We start from the raw sequence: 17,144 nt of genomic DNA, 5'->3' as shown, positions 1-17,144 counted from the left end.
AGATTTGTGTCAAACGCCGTCTTCAACAAAAATGGAGACGGCACTGCTAGACGAGAGATAATTAGCATTTGTCGTACGTCCTCCATTTTTGTATTGAGGAAACTGCCCTCCTATCGCACAGACAGCAGACAGTGGAGCTAAAAGACTTACAGCGCATCCGCTTGCCTCCCCATTGACGTCACTTTGGTATCACATGAACGAGAAAGGACCAATCCAAGTGGCTCTATCGAAGTTATTTTGCGAAGATAGAGGAAGACCGAAAAGGGAACCTTACCAATGAACATTTAAAGACAAAAAACCGTCGCCTTTTGGATTTGGGTCTTTTGTATCAGAGCTACGTGATTAGTATGAGTTAAATCTATGGATTATGTTAGCTGAACTGGGGCTGGCAATGGCCCAAACATATTGAATAGATCGTTGGGGGAGCAAAACGCGACGTTGTAGTGGGCTTTGTACGGATAAAGGATTATTTGCCTACACAATAACTGCTCCGTCGTGAAATACCCCCACCAAAGATTCGTTCATGGCTTTTCTGTCAGTGTCTCCGCCGTGTCTGTTTTCCGCTCGCAACACCATTTTAACTATTGAGGTCGCATCGCTGTAGTTTTGCTCCCAAGCCCTACAATCTACACACCGCCGGCTTTCCTTTTTATATATATATATATATATATATTTTTTTTTTAACTACTAAAAGTAATACATAGTTACCTCCTAAGATAATTTTTGCGACCAAATAAATATGGATTTTAACAGCAGCGGTGGGGGAAACGAGCTACATAATAACCAATTCTATCAATCTGAGGAGAGCAAGCCTTTGCTTGGAGAGATGTCTGTGCCGTTGGAGGGGAATAATAATAAATTATGCGCCGGGCCGTGCAAGAGAACCCTGCAACATTGCAGCAGCGGGATGCGATATAAACTACTACAGGAGGGGGACATCCAGGTGTGTGTGGTCAAACACCCTCGGACCTTCCTCAGCAAAATTCTAACCTCAAAATTCTTACGGAGATGGGAACCGCACCACCTCACCTTGACAGACAGCAGCCTGGCGTCTGCGACGGTGAGTTGCTACTGTAGTTAACTGTTTCCAAAGGCCCTAATGTATTTTTTGAGGGGGTGGGTGACATTGTTTTCACTTGGGATCATCGATTAAGCACGACGACTGACTTGTATGTCACTAACAGCAGAAATGTAGCCAATATTTGTTGAACATGTAGCGTTTCCTTTGTTACCTTCCATGTTCCATTTGCTCAGCTGATAATGTGATCACAACATTGTTGCTTTATTTCCCTCCTCCGTGACAGTTTAGTCGCTACACCTATACGCATCCTCGGACGACTATTTGCTGTGCTTTTATTCTAGCTGGCTACGTTTTTCAAATACCATTTGATAATCTCTAGGACTATTTGTTTAATCAAACATGGCTGTCCTACTGTTGCGCTACATAGGCAAGCACTGGCGTGTAATTTGATAAGAGCGCAAATTGTGGTGTGTGTGTGTGTGTATATATAACATTGTTTTGTGAGCAGCGAGATGGCTAGCACGCTCGTAAGTTTATTTGATTACGTTTTCTATAGGCTATGGAAGCTGAATTGGGTCTACTGTTATTGATCTCCCAACAGCTGCCGCCTATGGATTTGTCACCTAGAATAGTGTAGCATGTCAGCGGTCAATTTAGTTTAATTTAGTACATTCAATAAGTTAATTGAAATCCAATTCATGTATAAAATACTCAAACAATATGCACTTATCAATTAAGGCATTACATTTCAATGCACTTCCTGAATTCACTGAATTGACACCAACTGTGATTTAGGGGGTGTAGGCCTAGCTCTCAAACTCTAGATGGCATTCTGCCTTCACCCTACAGTTCTATGCCATTAGCTTCTTCCACGACTGCCTCGTGAACTACAACCCTTTTAACATTTAGAAACCTCAATAATCATTGCTTGGGATAAGGGCCATATCCTTCAAAAGCCTTATCTTTCATAAGTGAGAAGGAATCCTTCAAATAAAAAAAGATGCTAACTGGCAGTTTTGCGCAGATCCATACAGCTAGGTTATGGGTGTCTCCACCCGATGAAACTACATTTCCGCTACACTTCCCGAGGATGCTGACACTAGTATTCGGGGTGTGCTAGATAGCTAATTAGCACGAGTGGTCGCCTCATTTTCCGTCAAAAAGCGTAGCTCATAGATTAAAGTTATTTCTAAGAATATGGGTTTTAAATATACACTGAACAAAAACATTAACGTTAAGTGTTGATTAGAGGTCGACTGATTAATTGGCATGGCTGCTTACCGATTGTTATGAGAACTTGACAATCAGCCTTTTTGGATGCTGATTACGTTGCAATCCACGAGTAGACTGTGTGGCAGGCTGACCTGTAACGCGAGTGCAACATCAAAAGGACCTTGTGGCTGCAGGGAGCCAAGGTAAGTTGCTAGCTAGCATTAAACTTATCTTATAAAAAAACAATTTTAACATAATCACTAGTTAACTACACATGGTTGATATTACTAGGTTAACTAGTTTGTTCTGCGTTGCATATAATCAATGCGGTGCCTGATAATTCATCACTGAATCACAGCCTACTTCAACTTCGCCAAACGGGTGATGATTTAACAAAAGTGCATTTGCGAAAAAAGCACAGTCGTTGCAATAATATACCTAACCATGAACATCAATGCCTTAATTAAAATCAAAACACAATTATATATATTTTTAACCTGCATATGAAGTTAAAAGATTCATGTTAGCAGGCAATATTAACTAGGCAAATTGTGTCACTTCTCTTGCGTTCAGTGCAAGCAGAGTCAGAGTATATACAGCAGTTTGGGCCGCCTGGCTCGTTGCAAACTGAAAGGCAATTTTTTTCCCAACAAAGACTAATTAATTTGCCAGAATTGTACATAATTATGACATAACATTTTAGGTTGTTAAATGTAACAGTAATATTTAGTTCCTTAACGTTTTGTTTTCAAAATAATAGTTTCCGGATCTGACCATATTAATGGCCAAAGGCTCGTATTTCTGTATTTATTATAATGAATTAAGTCTGATTGAGCAGTGGTAGGCAGCAGCAGCAGGCATCATAAGCGTTCATTCAAACAGCAGCTCTTAACAATGCTTGAAGCACAGCGCTGTTTATGACTTCAAGCCTATCAACTCCGAGATTAGGCTGGCAATACTAAAGTGCCTATAAGAACATACAATAGTCAAAGGTATATCAAACACAAATGGTATCGAGAGAGAGTGTCCTATAATTCCTGTAATAACTGCAACCTAAAATTTCTCACCCGGGAATATTGAAAACTCATGTTAAAAGGAACCACCAGCTTTCATATGTTCTCATGTTCTGAGCAAGGAACTTAATTAAATGTTAGCTTTTTTACGTGGCACTTTTACGTCTCCAACACTTTTTGCATTAGTTAAACCAAATTGAACATGTTTTATTTATTTGAGACTAAATAGATGTTCTTTATTATATTACGTTAAAATAATAGTGGTCATTGTTCATTCAGTATTGTTGTAATTGTTATTTATTACATATATAAAAATGGGCCGATTTTAATCGTTATCTGCTTTTTTTGGTCCTCCAATAATCGGTATCGGCGTTGAAAAATCATAATCGGTCAACCTCTAGTGTTGATCCCATGTTTCATGAGCTGAAATAAAATATCCCAGAAATGTTCCATACGCACTAAAAAACATTTCTCTAAAATGTTGTGCATGAACTTGTTTACGTTCCTGTTAGTGAGGATTTATCCTTTGCCAAGATAAACCATCCACCTGAAAGGTGTGGTATATTTGATTTTTAACCTTTATTTAACTAGGCGTGTCAGTTAAGAACAAATTCTTATTTACAATGATGGCCGACGCTGGCCAATTGTGTGCCGCCCTATGGGACTCCCAATCACGGCCGGTTGTGACACAGCCTGAATTCGAACCTCAAGCGCTGAGACGCAGTGCCTTAGACCGCTGCGCCACTCGGGAGCCCTCTCAAGAAGCTGATTTAAACAGCATGATCATTACACAGGTGAACCTTGTGCTGGGGGCAATAAAATGCCTCTCTAAAATCAGCAGTTTTGTCACACAACACCATGACACAGATGTCTCAAGTTTTAAGGGAGTGTGCAATGGTGGCATGCTGACTGCAGAAATGTCCACCAGAGCGGTTGCCCGAGTTAATGTTGTCTCATTTTAGAGAATTTGGCATTACGTCCAACCGGCCTCAGAACCGCAAACTATGTGTATGGCGTAATGTGGGCGAGCAATTTGCTGATGTCAATATTGTGAACAGAGTGCCCCGTGGTGGTGGGATTATGGTATGGGCATGCATAACCAACAGACAATGAACACAATTCCATTTTATCGATGGCAATTTGAATGCACAGAAATACTGTGATGGGATCCTGAGGCCCCTTTCTTTTAAGGTATCTATGACCAACATATGCATATGTATTCCCAGTTATGTGAAATCAATAGATTAGGGCCGGAGGGTGCACTACCGTCTTATCCGCTCTTGACCAACCATGCTATTTTGTTTTTTTGCATTGTTCGTAACATGTTTTGTGCATAATATTGCTGCTATCATCTCTTATGACCGAAAAGAGCTTCTGGACAGCAGAACTGGGATTACTCACCTCAAATTGGGTGAAGAGTTCTTCAATGAGTCGGACGCGTGGGATATACTACGGACACCTGACCAGGCCCAGATCCCCGTGAATCGCTGGAAAAGGAAATGTCGGTTTCACGGAAAGAGATCCGGCTGCCTTGTGAGGATCAGGCGACGTGTGACTAATCTGCCCTTGCCTTCCGTTCTGCTAGCTAACGTTCAATCACTGGAAAATAAATGGGACGAACTGAAAGTATGTATATCCTACCAACGGGACATTCAAAACTGTAATATCTTATGTTTAACGAGTCGTGGAAGAACGACAACATTAAGAACATACGACTGGCGGGTTATACACTCCATCGGCAGGACCGAACAGCAGCCTCTGGTAAGACGACCTGGGGGCCAGAACGTGTATTCCAAGCATGCACTGACCAACTGGCAAGTGTCTTCACTGACATTTTCAACCTCTCTCATTTTCAACCTCTCTGAGACTGTAATACCAACATGTTTCAAGCAGACCACCATAGTCCCCGTCTCTGAACATGACTACCGACCCATAGCACTCACATCTGTAGCCATGAAATGCTTTGAGGCTGCTCATGGCTCACATCAACATCATCCGAGAAACCCTAGACCCATTCCAATTTGCATACCGCACCAACAGATCCACAGATGATTCAACCTCTATTGCATGCATTCCACTATGCCCTTTCCCACATGGACAAACTATGTGAAAATGCTATTTATTGACTACAGCTCAACATTCAACACCATAGTTCCCTCAAAGCTCATCACTAAGCTAAGGACACTGGGACTTAACACCTCCCTCTGCAACTGGACCCTGGACTTCCTGTCGGGCCACCCCCCAGGTGGTAAGGGTAGGTAACAACACACCGCCACACCGATCCTTTAACACGGGGGCCCCTCAGGGGTGCGTGTTCAGTCCGCTCCTGTACTTCCTGTTCACTCATGACTGCATGGCCAGGCACAACTCCAAAACAATCATTATGTTTGCTGATGACACAACAATGGTAGGCCTGATCACTGACAACGATGAGACAGCCTATCAGGAGGTCAAAGACCTGACCGTGGGGCGCAAGGACAACAACCTCTCCCTCAACGTAACCAAGCCAAAGGAGATGATTGTGGACTACAGGAAAAGGAGGACCGAGCATGCCCCCATTCTCATCGACGGGGCTGTAGTGGAGTAGGTTAAGAGCTTCAAGTTCCTTGGCGTCCACATCCCCAACAAACTAAGATGGTCCAAGCACACCAAGACAGTTGTGAAGAGGCATTACAAAACCTTTTCCCCCTCAGGAGACTGAAAATATTTGGCATGAATCCTCAGATCCTCAAGGTTTTACAGCTGCACCATCGAGAGCATCCTGACCGGTTGCATCACTGCCATCCAGGACCTCTATACCAGGCGTTGTCAGAGGAAGGCCCTACATATTGCCAAAGACTCCAGCCATCCTAGTCATAGACTTTTCTCTCTGCTACTGCACGGAAAGCGGCACCGGAGTGCCAAATCTAGGTCCAAGAGGCTTCTAAACAGCTTTCAAATGGCTACCCAGACTATTTGCATTTTCTTAAATATATACAGTACCAGTCAAAAGTTTGGATACCTACGCGAAATCTAAACTATGAAATAACATATGGAATCATGTAGTAACCAAAAAAGTGTTAAACAAATAAAAAAATATGTAATATTGGAGATTCTTAAGTTCTTTTGTGGAATCTCTTTCCTTCTTAGTGCGATTGAGCCAATCAGTGGAGTTGTGACAAGGTAGGGGCGATGTACAGAAGGGAGCCCTATTTGGTAAAAGACCAAGTCCATATTATGGCAAGAAAGGCTCAAATAAGCGAAGCCAAATAACATTCCATTATTTTAAGACATGAAGTCAATCTGGAAAATTGTGTGGTCACATAAACCGCTATGATGAAACTGGCTCTCAGGACCACCACAGAAAAGGAAGACTCAGTTACCTCTCCTGCAGAGGATACGTTCATTAGAGTTGCCAGCCTCAGAAATTGCAGCCCAAATAAATGCTTCACAGAGTTCAGACACATCTCAACATCAACTGTTAAGAGGAGACTGCGTGAATCAGGCCTTCATGGGCAAATTGCTGCAAAGGAACCACTACTAAAGCATACCAATAAAGAGACACTTGCTTGGGCCAAGAAACATGAGCAATGGACATGAGACCGGTGGAAATCTGTCCTTTGGTCAGTTTTGTCCGAATTTTAGATTTTTGGTTCCAATCACCTAGTCTTTGTTAGACGCAGAGCAGGTGAACGGATGATCTACACATGAGTGGTTCCCACCGTGAAGCATGGGGGAGGTGGTGTGGGGGTGCGTTGCTGGTGTCACTGATTTATTTAGAATTCAAGGCACACTTAACAGCATTCTGCAGTGATATGCCACCCCATCTGGTTTGTGCTTAGTCCCACTATAATTTGTTTTTCAACAGGACAATGACCCAACACACCTCCACCATAATTTGCGAAAAAATACATTGTAGGATTTTCAATGTGATTTTCTGGATTTTTTTTTTCTCATTTTGTCTGTCATAGTTGAAGTGTACCTATGATGAAAATTACAGGCCTCTCATCTTTGTAAGTGGGAGAACTTGCACAATTGGTGGCTGACTAAATACTTTTTTGCCCCACTGTTTACTACCCAATAATGTCAATAAAAACATGTTATACATTTTTGCTAATTTATTGAAAGTTAAATACAGATCTCATTTACATAATTATTCACACCCCAGTCAATACATGTTAGAATCACCTTTGGTAGTGACTACAACTGAGTCTTTCTGGGTAATTCTCTAAGAGCTTTGCACACCTGGATTGGACTTCGTCAAGTTTGTTGTTGATCTTTGCTAGGACAGCCATTTTCGGGCTTTGCCATAGATTTTCAAGTATATTTATGAATGCTATTTCCCAAAATGGAACGATTTATTTATTGCTTAAGGTAATTATTCATGGCTCACTTTATTTTATTTTAAAACTAAATGAATGATTAACTTGTATGCTTTGATGACATGAATCAATGATTGATTGATACAGTAGCCTATAGAAGTATAGGTGATATTAAGACTAAACGGGATGTGCTCTAATTTCTACAGCTCGATGGTGGTTATACAAGGCTGCTATACTAAGCAGTGCGCGCTAACCAAGGTTGCCAGGTGCATGGTGTTTCCTCCGACACATTCGTGCGGCTGGCTTCCAGGTTGGATGCGCGTTGTGTTAAGAAGCAGTTGGGTTGTGTATCGGAGGGGGCATGACTTTCAACCTTCGTCTCTTCCGAGCCCGTACGGGAGTTGTAGCGATGAGACAAGATAGTAGCTACTAAAAAACAATTGGATACCATGAAATTGGGAGAAAACGGGGTGAAGTTCATTAAAAGAAAATTACATTTAAAAAAAATATATATAATAGTAATAAGGAGATAAAGGAAAAATAATCATTATTTTTAATTATTTTTGGAACAGAGGCTGTTCTAACGGGAAAAAAGTGTAAAGCCTTTTACAGCAAAACGAAGATTTAAAAACAGCCAACTTTGTACATTTATTTACTTGACATGTCGTTGCATGAGGTTTGGTGCTTACGGAGTCAGTAGGCTATTAAACACTCAACAGGCAACAGAAGCAGGATCTGTCTTATTTCTGTAGATATATTGACGATTTATAAAGCCAGGCACATTTAACAGTTAAGATATTTATTATACACCTAATTATGTTTGGGTTTAATTTCTCCTCACTTTTCTTAGACAATAAGGCAAGGGCTGTTTTCTCATCTCCTCATTCTGCTGCTGCCTCCACGGTATTGTTCTCAACACCAATATGCTGGTTAACTTTGCTATTATGCACATAGCAACATGTTCTAGGAAAAGGCGCCAATTCAACAGCGCACTGATGTGTTTCAGAACCGTGGACAGTGACCGCTAACCACAAAGAGGGAGATTGCATTTGGTAGAAAATAATATTTTTTTATTGGTGTTGCACAATGGTTATTATGTAATATAATCCTATACAATTTCAGTAACATGTCTTGGACTGATGGACTATGCCACCCCCACGGCCTCCATAATGGATCAGTCCAATCAGACAGGAGCAATTCAGACAGGTGTCTAGTACACCGTGATATTTTTTTGTCTACTGCTCAACTAAGGCTGTTGGACGACCCAAGATTTTCTTATCTTATTTCTTAAATTTTCTTATTTTCTTTACTCTCTTGTCTGAGAGTTTTTAGGTGCCTTTTGGCGCATTCCGATTGGGCTGTCATGTTATGTTTTACTGAGGAGTGGCTTTCTTCTGACCACTACCATAAAGGCCTGATTGGTGGAGTTCTCAAGAGATGGTTGTCCTTCTGGAAGGTTCTCCCATCTCCGCAGAGGAAGTCTAGAGCTCTGTCAGACTGACCATCGGGTTCTTGGTCACCTCCTTGTCCAATGCCCTTCTCCCCCTATTGCTCAGTTTGGCCGGGTGGCCAGCTCTAGGAAGAGTCTTGGAAGAAGTTTGGAACCACCATCTAAGCATGATGGAAGCCACTGTTTTTGGACCATCAAGGCTGCAGCACTGTTTTGGTCCCCTTCCCCACATCTGTGCCGCGACACAATCTCAGGGCCCTGCCCCGCTCTCCTTTCGGAAAAGCTGACCACGACTCCATTTTGTTGATCCCTGCCTACAGACAGAAACTAAAACAAGAAGCTCCCGTGCTGAGGTCTGTTAGACGCTGGTCCGACCAATCTGATTCCACACTCTAAGACTGCTTCCATCACGTGGACTGGGACATGTTTCGTATTGCGTCAGACAACAACATTGACGAATACGCTGATTCGGTGAGCGAGTTCATTAGAACGTGCGTTGAAGATGTCGTTCCCATAGCAACGATTAAAACATTCCCAAACCAGAAACCGTGGATTGATGGCAGCATTGGCGTGAAACTGAAAGCCCGAACCGCTGCTTTTAATCAGGGCAAGGTGACCGGAAACATGACCGAATACAAACAGTGTAACTATTCCCTCCGCAAGGCAATCAAACAAGCTAAGCGTCAGTATAGAGACAAAGTAGAATCTCAATTCAACGGCTCAGACACAAGAGGCATGTGGCAGGGTCTACAGTCAATCACGGACTACAGGAAGAAATCCAGCCCAGTCACGGACCAGGATGTCCTGCTCCCAGGCAGACTAAATAACTTTTTTGCCCGCTTTGAGGACAATACAGTGCCACTGACACGGCCCGCAACTAAAACATGCGGACTCTCCTTCACTGCAGCCGACGTGAGGAAAACATTTAAACGTGTCAACCCTCGCAAGGCTGCAGACCCAGACGGCATCCCCAGCCGCGCCCTCAGAGCATGCGCAGACCAGCTGGCCGGTGTGTTTACGGACATATTCAATCAATCCCTATCCCAGTCTGTTGTTCCCACATGCTTCAAGAGGGCCACCATTGTTCCTGTTCCCAAGAAAGCTAAGGTAACTGAGCTAAATGACTACCGCCCCGTAGCACTCACTTCCGTCATCATGAAGTGCTTTGAGAGACTAGTCAAGGACCATATCACCTCCACCCTACCTGACACCCTAGACCCACTCCAATTTGCTTACCGCCCAAATAGGTCCACAGACGATGCAATCTCAACCACACTGCACCCTAACCCATCTGGATAAGAGGAATACCTATGTGAGAATGCTGTTCATCGACTACAGCTCGGCATTTGACACCATAGTGCCCTCCAAGCTCATCATCAAGCTCGAGACCCTGGGTCTCGACCCCGCCCTGTGCAACTGGGTACTGGACTTCCTGATGGGCCGCCCCCAGGTGGTGAGGGTAGGCAACAACATTTCCACCCCGCTGATCCTCAACACTGGGGCCCCACAAGGGTGCGTTCTGAGCCCTCTCCTGTACTCCCTGTTCACCCTCGACTGCGTGGCCACGCACGCCTCCAATTCAATCATCAAGTTTGCGGACGACAACAGTGGTAAGCTTGATTACCAACAACGACGAGAGTTTGGTGTCAGGAAAATAACCTCACACTCAACGTCAACAAAACTAAGATGATGATTGTGGACTTCAGGAAACAGCAGAGGGAGCACCCCCCTATCCACATCGATGGAACAGTAGTGGAGAGGGTAGTAAGTTTTAAGTTCCTCGGCGTACACATCACAGACAAACTGAATTGGTCCACGCACACAGACAGCATCGTGAAGAAGGCGCAGCAGCGCCTCAGGAGGCTGAAGAAATTCGGCTTGTCACCAAAAGCACTCACAAACTTCTACAGATGCACAATCGAGAGCATCCTGTCGGGCTGTATCACCGCCTGGTACGGCAACTGCTCCGCCCACAACTGTAAGGCTCTCCAGAGGGTAGTGAGGTCTGCACAACGCATCACTGGGGGCAAACTACCTGCCCTCCAGGACACCTACACCACCCGATGTCACAGGAAGGCCATAAAGATCATCAAGGACAACAACCACCCGAGCCACTGCCTGTTCACCCCGCTATCATCCAGAAGGCGAGGTCAGTACAGGTGCATCAAAGCTGGGACCGAGAGACTGAAAAACAGCTTCTATCTCAAGGCCATCAGACTGTTGAATAGCCACCACTAACATTGAGTGGCTGCTGCCAACACACTGACTCAACTCCAGCCACTTTAATAATAGGAATTGATGGGAGTTATGTAAAGTATATCACTAGCCACTTTAAACAATGCTACCTAATATAATGTTTACATACCCTACATTATTCATCTCATATGTATATACTGTACTCTATATCATCGACTGCATCCTTATGTAATACATGTATCACTAGCCACTTTAACTATGCCACTTTGTTTACATACTCATCTCATATGTATATACTGCACTCAATACCATCTACTGTATCTTGTCTATGCCGCTCTGTACCATCACTCATTCATATATCTTTATGTACATATTCTTTATCCCCTTACACTTGTAACTATAAGGTAGTAGTTTTAGAATTGTTAGCTAGATTACTTGTTGGTTATTACTGCATTGTCGGAACTAGAAGCACAATCATTTCGCTACACTCGCATTAACATCTGCTAATCATGTGTATGTGACAAATAAGATTTGATTTGATTTGATCATGGCTTGGGTTTTGCTCTGACATGCACTGTCAACTGTGGGACCTTTTTATATAGACGTGTGTGTGTCTTTTCAAATAATTTTCAATCAATTGAATTTACCACAGGTGGACTCCAAGTTGTAGAAACAGCTCAAGGATGATCAATGGAAACAGGATGCACCTGTGCTCAATTTCCAGTCTCCTAGCAAAGAGTCTGAATACTTATGTAAATAACCTATTTCTGTTTTAGTAATTTTTATAAATTTGCAAACATTTATAAAATCCTGTTTTCTCTTTGTCAGTATGGGGTATTGTGTGTAGATTGGCGGACTTTATTCTTTAAAAAAAATCAATTTTAGAATAAGGCTGTAATGTAACAATGTGGGAAAAGTCAAGGGATCTGAATACCTTCCCACTGTACCATATACCGGGGTGTTTGGAAATAGCCACTTGATGTTTTTTCAATACCATCAATACCTTTGAAACTACTCCTTTTTATTTTAATATTTGTAGCAATATAAGTAAATACCTGCAGTCAATAGCAAGACTATATACAGTGGGGTACCGGTACAGAGTCAATGTGCGGGATCACCGGGTGGTTGAGGTAATATGTACATGTAGGTAGAATTATTAAAGTGACTATGCGTAGATGACAACAGAGTAGTTGCGGTGTCAAAGGGGGGTGGGGTGGAATGCAAATAGTCTGGGTAGTCATTTCAGGAGTCTTATGGCTTGGGGGTAGAAGCTGTTTCAAAGCCTATTTGACCTAGACTTGGCACTCCGGTACCGCTTGCCGTGCGGTAGCAGAGAACAGTCTATGACTAGGGTGGCTGGAGTCTTTGGCAATTTTTAGGGCCTTCCTCTGACACCCCGCCTCGTCTTGAGGTCCTGGATGGCAGGAAGCTTTGCCCCAGCGATCTACTGGGCCGTACGCACCTCCCTCTAGTGCCTTGCAGTCGGAGCCGAGCAGTTGCCATACCAGGCAATGATGCAACCCTGATGCTCTCGATGGTACAGCTGTAGAACCTTTTTGAGGACCCATGCCAAATCTTTTCAGTCTCCTGAGGGGGAATAGGTTTTGTCGTGCCCTCTTCATGACTCTCTTGGTGTGCTTGGACCATGTTATTTTATTGATGATGTGGATGCCAAGGAACTTGAAGCTCTCAACCTGCTCCACTACAGCCCCCTCGATGAGAATGGGGGCATGCTCGCTCCTCTTTTTCCTGTAATCCACAATCATCTCCTTTGTCTTGATCACGTTGAGGGAGAGGTTGTTGTCCTGGCTCCACACAGCCAGGTCTCTGCCCTCCTCCCTATAGGTTCTCTCGTCGTTTTCAGTGATCAGGCCTACCACCTGCAAACTTAATGATTGTGTTGGAGTCGTGCCTGGCCGTGCAGTCATGAGTGAACAGGGAGTATAGGAGGGGAATGAGCACGCACCCCTGAGGGGCCCCTGTGTTGAGGAGGATGTGTTGTTACCTACCCTTACCACCTGGGGGGTGGCCTGACAGGAAGTCCAGGATCCAGTTGCAGAGGGAGGTGTTTAGTCCCAGTGTCCTTAGCTTAGTGACGAGCTTTGAGTGCACTATGGTGTTGAATGTTGAGCTGTAGTCAATAAATAGCATTCTCACATAGGTGTTCCTTTTGTCCATGTGGGAAAGGGCAGTGTGGAGTGCATCATCTCTGGATCTGTTAGGGCGATATGCAAATTGGAGTGGGTCTAGGGTTTCTGGGATAATGGTGTTGTGAGCCATGCCCAGCCTTTCAAAACGTTGTTCATTTGCACAATGTCTCTCGTTCACATTTTCTTGTGAATGTCCAAACTCACCATAAACTACATTCGTTAGTGCCTACCTAATATATGTATGAGCTGGATTGTTTATTTTCATTTGTGCTCGTTAGCATATCAAGCTAGCAGCCTCAATGGAAATGTGCAAAAGTTGTTAGTATTCTGGTAATAGACACCCAATGGGCTTTGAGTTTTTGGCACCCCCCTATGTATTAAACCGGTAATACCGTATATCCCGGGGTGAGAGATGGAACAGTATGATAATACATAAAATCAAGCTTTATTTATACATTTCAGACATGGAATGCAATGCAGTGTGCTTTACAGGGGAAAAAAACAATGTAAATAAAAGCTGAAATATTTATTATACAACAAACATAATATAAAAATCTAAAGAAAGACGCACTGAATAACTAAAGCACCCTAAGAAAAAGCTAAGCTACAATTCTGTTTTAAGATCTCTTTTAGATATGTCCACATTTTCAGCCCCTCAGGTTCTCTGGCAGGCTTTTCCAGAGGCTGGGGGCGTAATGACTAAAGGCAGCCTCTCCATGCCTTTTGGTCCTAGGCTTTGGGATAGTGCCGTAGATGTGCTGGAGGGCGCCCTGTGATGCTTTGGGCCGACTGCACCCCCGACAACCGCAAGGCTCTCCAGAGGGTGGTGCAGTCGGCCCAAAGCATCACAGTGCGCCCTCCAGCACATCTACAGCACCCTTCGCAGGAAAGAAAAGATGATCAAAAGATGCTTTGGGCCGACTGCACCACCCTCTGGAGAGCCTTGCGGTTGTTGGCGGTGCAGTTGCAATACCAGGCGGTGATGCATGTTGTCAATGTGTGGAGGGACAATTTCAGGTCCTCAGTTTTTGTTCACGTGAAAGAGCTTGATGCTTTTGACCCTCTCCATTGCAGCTCCGTCTATGTCAATGGGGCGTGTTCACAATCAGCTCCTACGCTTTGTTGACATTGAGGGAGAGGTTCCTGGCACTACTCCACCTGGTATCTCACCTCCCTGTAGGCTGTCTCGTTGTTGGTAATCAGGCCTACCACTTGTCATCAGTGAGCTTGATGATTGAGTTGGAGACATGAGTAGCCAAACTGTCATGGGTGAACAGGGAGTACAGGAGGGGTAGAAGCACACACCCCTCGGGGGGCCCCTGTGTTGAGGATCAGTGTGGCGGAGGTGTTGTTGTCTATCTTCAACACTTAGTTAGGGTCGGCCCTTCAGGAAGTCTAGGACCCAGTTGCACAGAGAGGGGTTCAGTGATGAGCTTGGACGGCTCTATGGTTTTGAAGTTTAAGCTGTAGTTGAACAGCATTGCTTGAATATCTTACTCACGTTGGCCACGGAGATGGGGATCACACAAACCTCGCGAGCGTTAGGGGTCACGTCTGCGGCTCTTTTTTTTCCCTTAAGGCGGGCAAAGAATGTGGTTAGTGTTTGAGTGAGGTGTCAGTGTCTGCGACATGGTTTCTTGGCAATTTCTCTCATGGGATAGCTGTGATTTCTCAGAACAAGATTAGACTGAGTTTCAGAAGAAAGATCTGTTTCTGTTTCCATTTTTGAGCCTGAAATCTAATCAAACCCACATGCTGATGCTCCAGATACTCAACTAGTCTAAAGAAGGCCAGTTTTGTTTCTTTAATCAGCACAACCGTTTTCAGCTGTGCTAACTTAATGGCAAAAGGGTTTTCTAAAGATCAATTAGCCTTTTTTAAATGATAAACTTGGATTAGCTAACACGTGCCTTGGAACACAGGAGTGATGGTTACTGATAATGGGCCTCTGTACCCATATGTAGATATTCCATAAATTTGCCGTTTCCAGCAACATTAGTCATTTACAACATTAACATTGTCTACACTGTATTTCTGATCAATTTGATGTTATTTTAATGGACAAAAAAATGTGCTTTTTTTTTTTTTAAAAGGACATTTTCTAAGTGACCCCAAACTTTTGAAATGTAGTGTACACCGGATAGATGCAGTGAAATGTGTTTTACTCCGGCATTGCCGTTTTGGTTTAGCTCTCGGGGTGAATGAGGCTACCGCGTAAGTCCAAAAAGGATCCAGGGCAAGGAAGTCAACATTTTGGTGAGTGACCGCGGATTGATGTCCAGATGTTGTTTTTGGCTGTAGGAAACATTCTGAGCAAATAATGTAAGAAATAATTTTTTTTTTATTTTTTTATTTTACCTTTATTTAACCAGGCAAGTCAGTTAAGAACAAATTCTTATTTTCAATGACTGCCTGTTCAGGGGCAGAACGACAGATTTGTACCTTGTCAGCTCGGGGGTTTGAACTCGCAACCTTCCGGTTACTAGTCCAACGCTCTAACCACTAGGCTACCCTGAAATAATACTTAATTTAAAAAAAAAATGTTTTAATGCAAACGTGGCTAGGAACTAGAAACCGGGTGACGTGTCTGTCTGTGCCATCTTGTACTAAACTACTGTAAGTTTGAGCTTGCCACCTTTTTTGTTGTAACCCAATCTGTACAGTAACACTGGAGCAGGTGCTAGCAAATATACTGTAACGACCCTGGGTTTATAAGCGCAGAAATCGACTCTGCCGCACGAGCATGCTTTTACAGCACAGTCGATAGCGCGCCGGACCTCGGGCTCGAAGGTCATGGGTTCGAGACCTGCTCCCTGCTGTTTCATTACATTGGTGTCAGAAGTGATCGTACCTTGCATCCACGACAGTGCGTGTGCTTGGCACAACATGTAAAGTGTTGGTCTTATGTTTCGTGAGCTGAAATAAAAGTGCCCAGAAATGTTCCATACACACAAAAAGCTTATTCATCTCAAATGTTGTGCACAAAGTTGTTATATCCCTGTTAGTTTGAGGATATCCCTGCTGGCCAAACCCTCCCTAACCCGGACAACACAGGGCCAATTGTGCGCCACCCTATGGGCCTCTCTGTTGCGGCAGGCTGCGACAGAGCCTGGACTCAAACCCAGAATCTCTGGTGGCACAGCTAGCACTGCAATGCAGTGCCTTAGACCACTGCGCCACCCGGGAGGCCTACCACAGATGTTTTAAGGGAGCGTGCAATTAGCATGTTGACTGCAGGAAGGTCTACCAAATCTGTTGTCAGAGAATGTAATGTTAATGTTCTCTACCATAAGCTGCTTCCAACATCGTTGTAGAGAATTTGGCAGTAAGTCTAACCGGCCTCACCCGCAGACCATGTGTAACCACGCCTACCCAGGACCTCCACATCCAGCTTCTTCACCTGCAGGATTGTGAGAGAGCAGCCAATCGGACAGCTGACGAAACTGAGGAGTATTTCTTTCTGTAATAAAGCATTTTTTTGGGAGAAACTCATTTTGATTGGCTGGGTCTGGCTCCCCAGTGGGTGGTCCTGGCTCCCAGGTGAGTGGGCTTATTTCCATTCATGTGAAATCAATAGATTAGGGCCTAATGAATTTATTTCAATTGACTGATTTCCTTATATAAACTGTAACTCAAAATTGTTGCATTTTATATTTTGTTCAGTATGTATTTGTGTATCCAATACTCTGACACAATACAGTACATGGGATCCTTGGTATTTCTAAGTGAGGGAGTAACAGAGGGGTGAAAGAAAGGACAGTAAGCTGGTTAATGTGGCATGAGGAGAACTCATCATATGAG

General features: G+C 43.7%; 1 protein-coding gene across 2 annotated transcripts in view; it reads left to right on the top strand.

Moving 5' to 3' along the window:
• The first annotated feature begins 217 nt into the window (after positions 1 to 217).
• The window catches only part of LOC110494415 (C-Maf-inducing protein), a 37,429-nt gene continuing 20,502 nt past the window's right edge, over positions 218 to 17,144 (top strand). The window contains exon 1 of one of the 2 annotated variants that reach the window (XM_036953831.2): positions 218 to 1,060. In XM_036953831.2, the coding sequence (XP_036809726.1) occupies positions 740 to 1,060 (321 nt within the window). In that variant the 5' untranslated portion in view covers positions 218 to 739. Of the gene's footprint in view, positions 1,061 to 2,026; positions 2,437 to 17,144 lie in introns of those variants that run through there. The other variant, XM_090205693.1, reaches the window with a different exon arrangement.

The sequence above is a fragment of the Oncorhynchus mykiss genome, chromosome 2 (assembly GCF_057628025.1).
Source record: "Oncorhynchus mykiss isolate SJ-2025 chromosome 2, ASM5762802v1, whole genome shotgun sequence".
In the NCBI taxonomy this organism is placed as follows: Eukaryota; Metazoa; Chordata; class Actinopteri; order Salmoniformes; family Salmonidae; genus Oncorhynchus; species Oncorhynchus mykiss.
The sequence above is the reverse complement of the archived record's forward strand: the minus strand, read 5'-3'. Positions and strand labels throughout refer to the sequence as shown.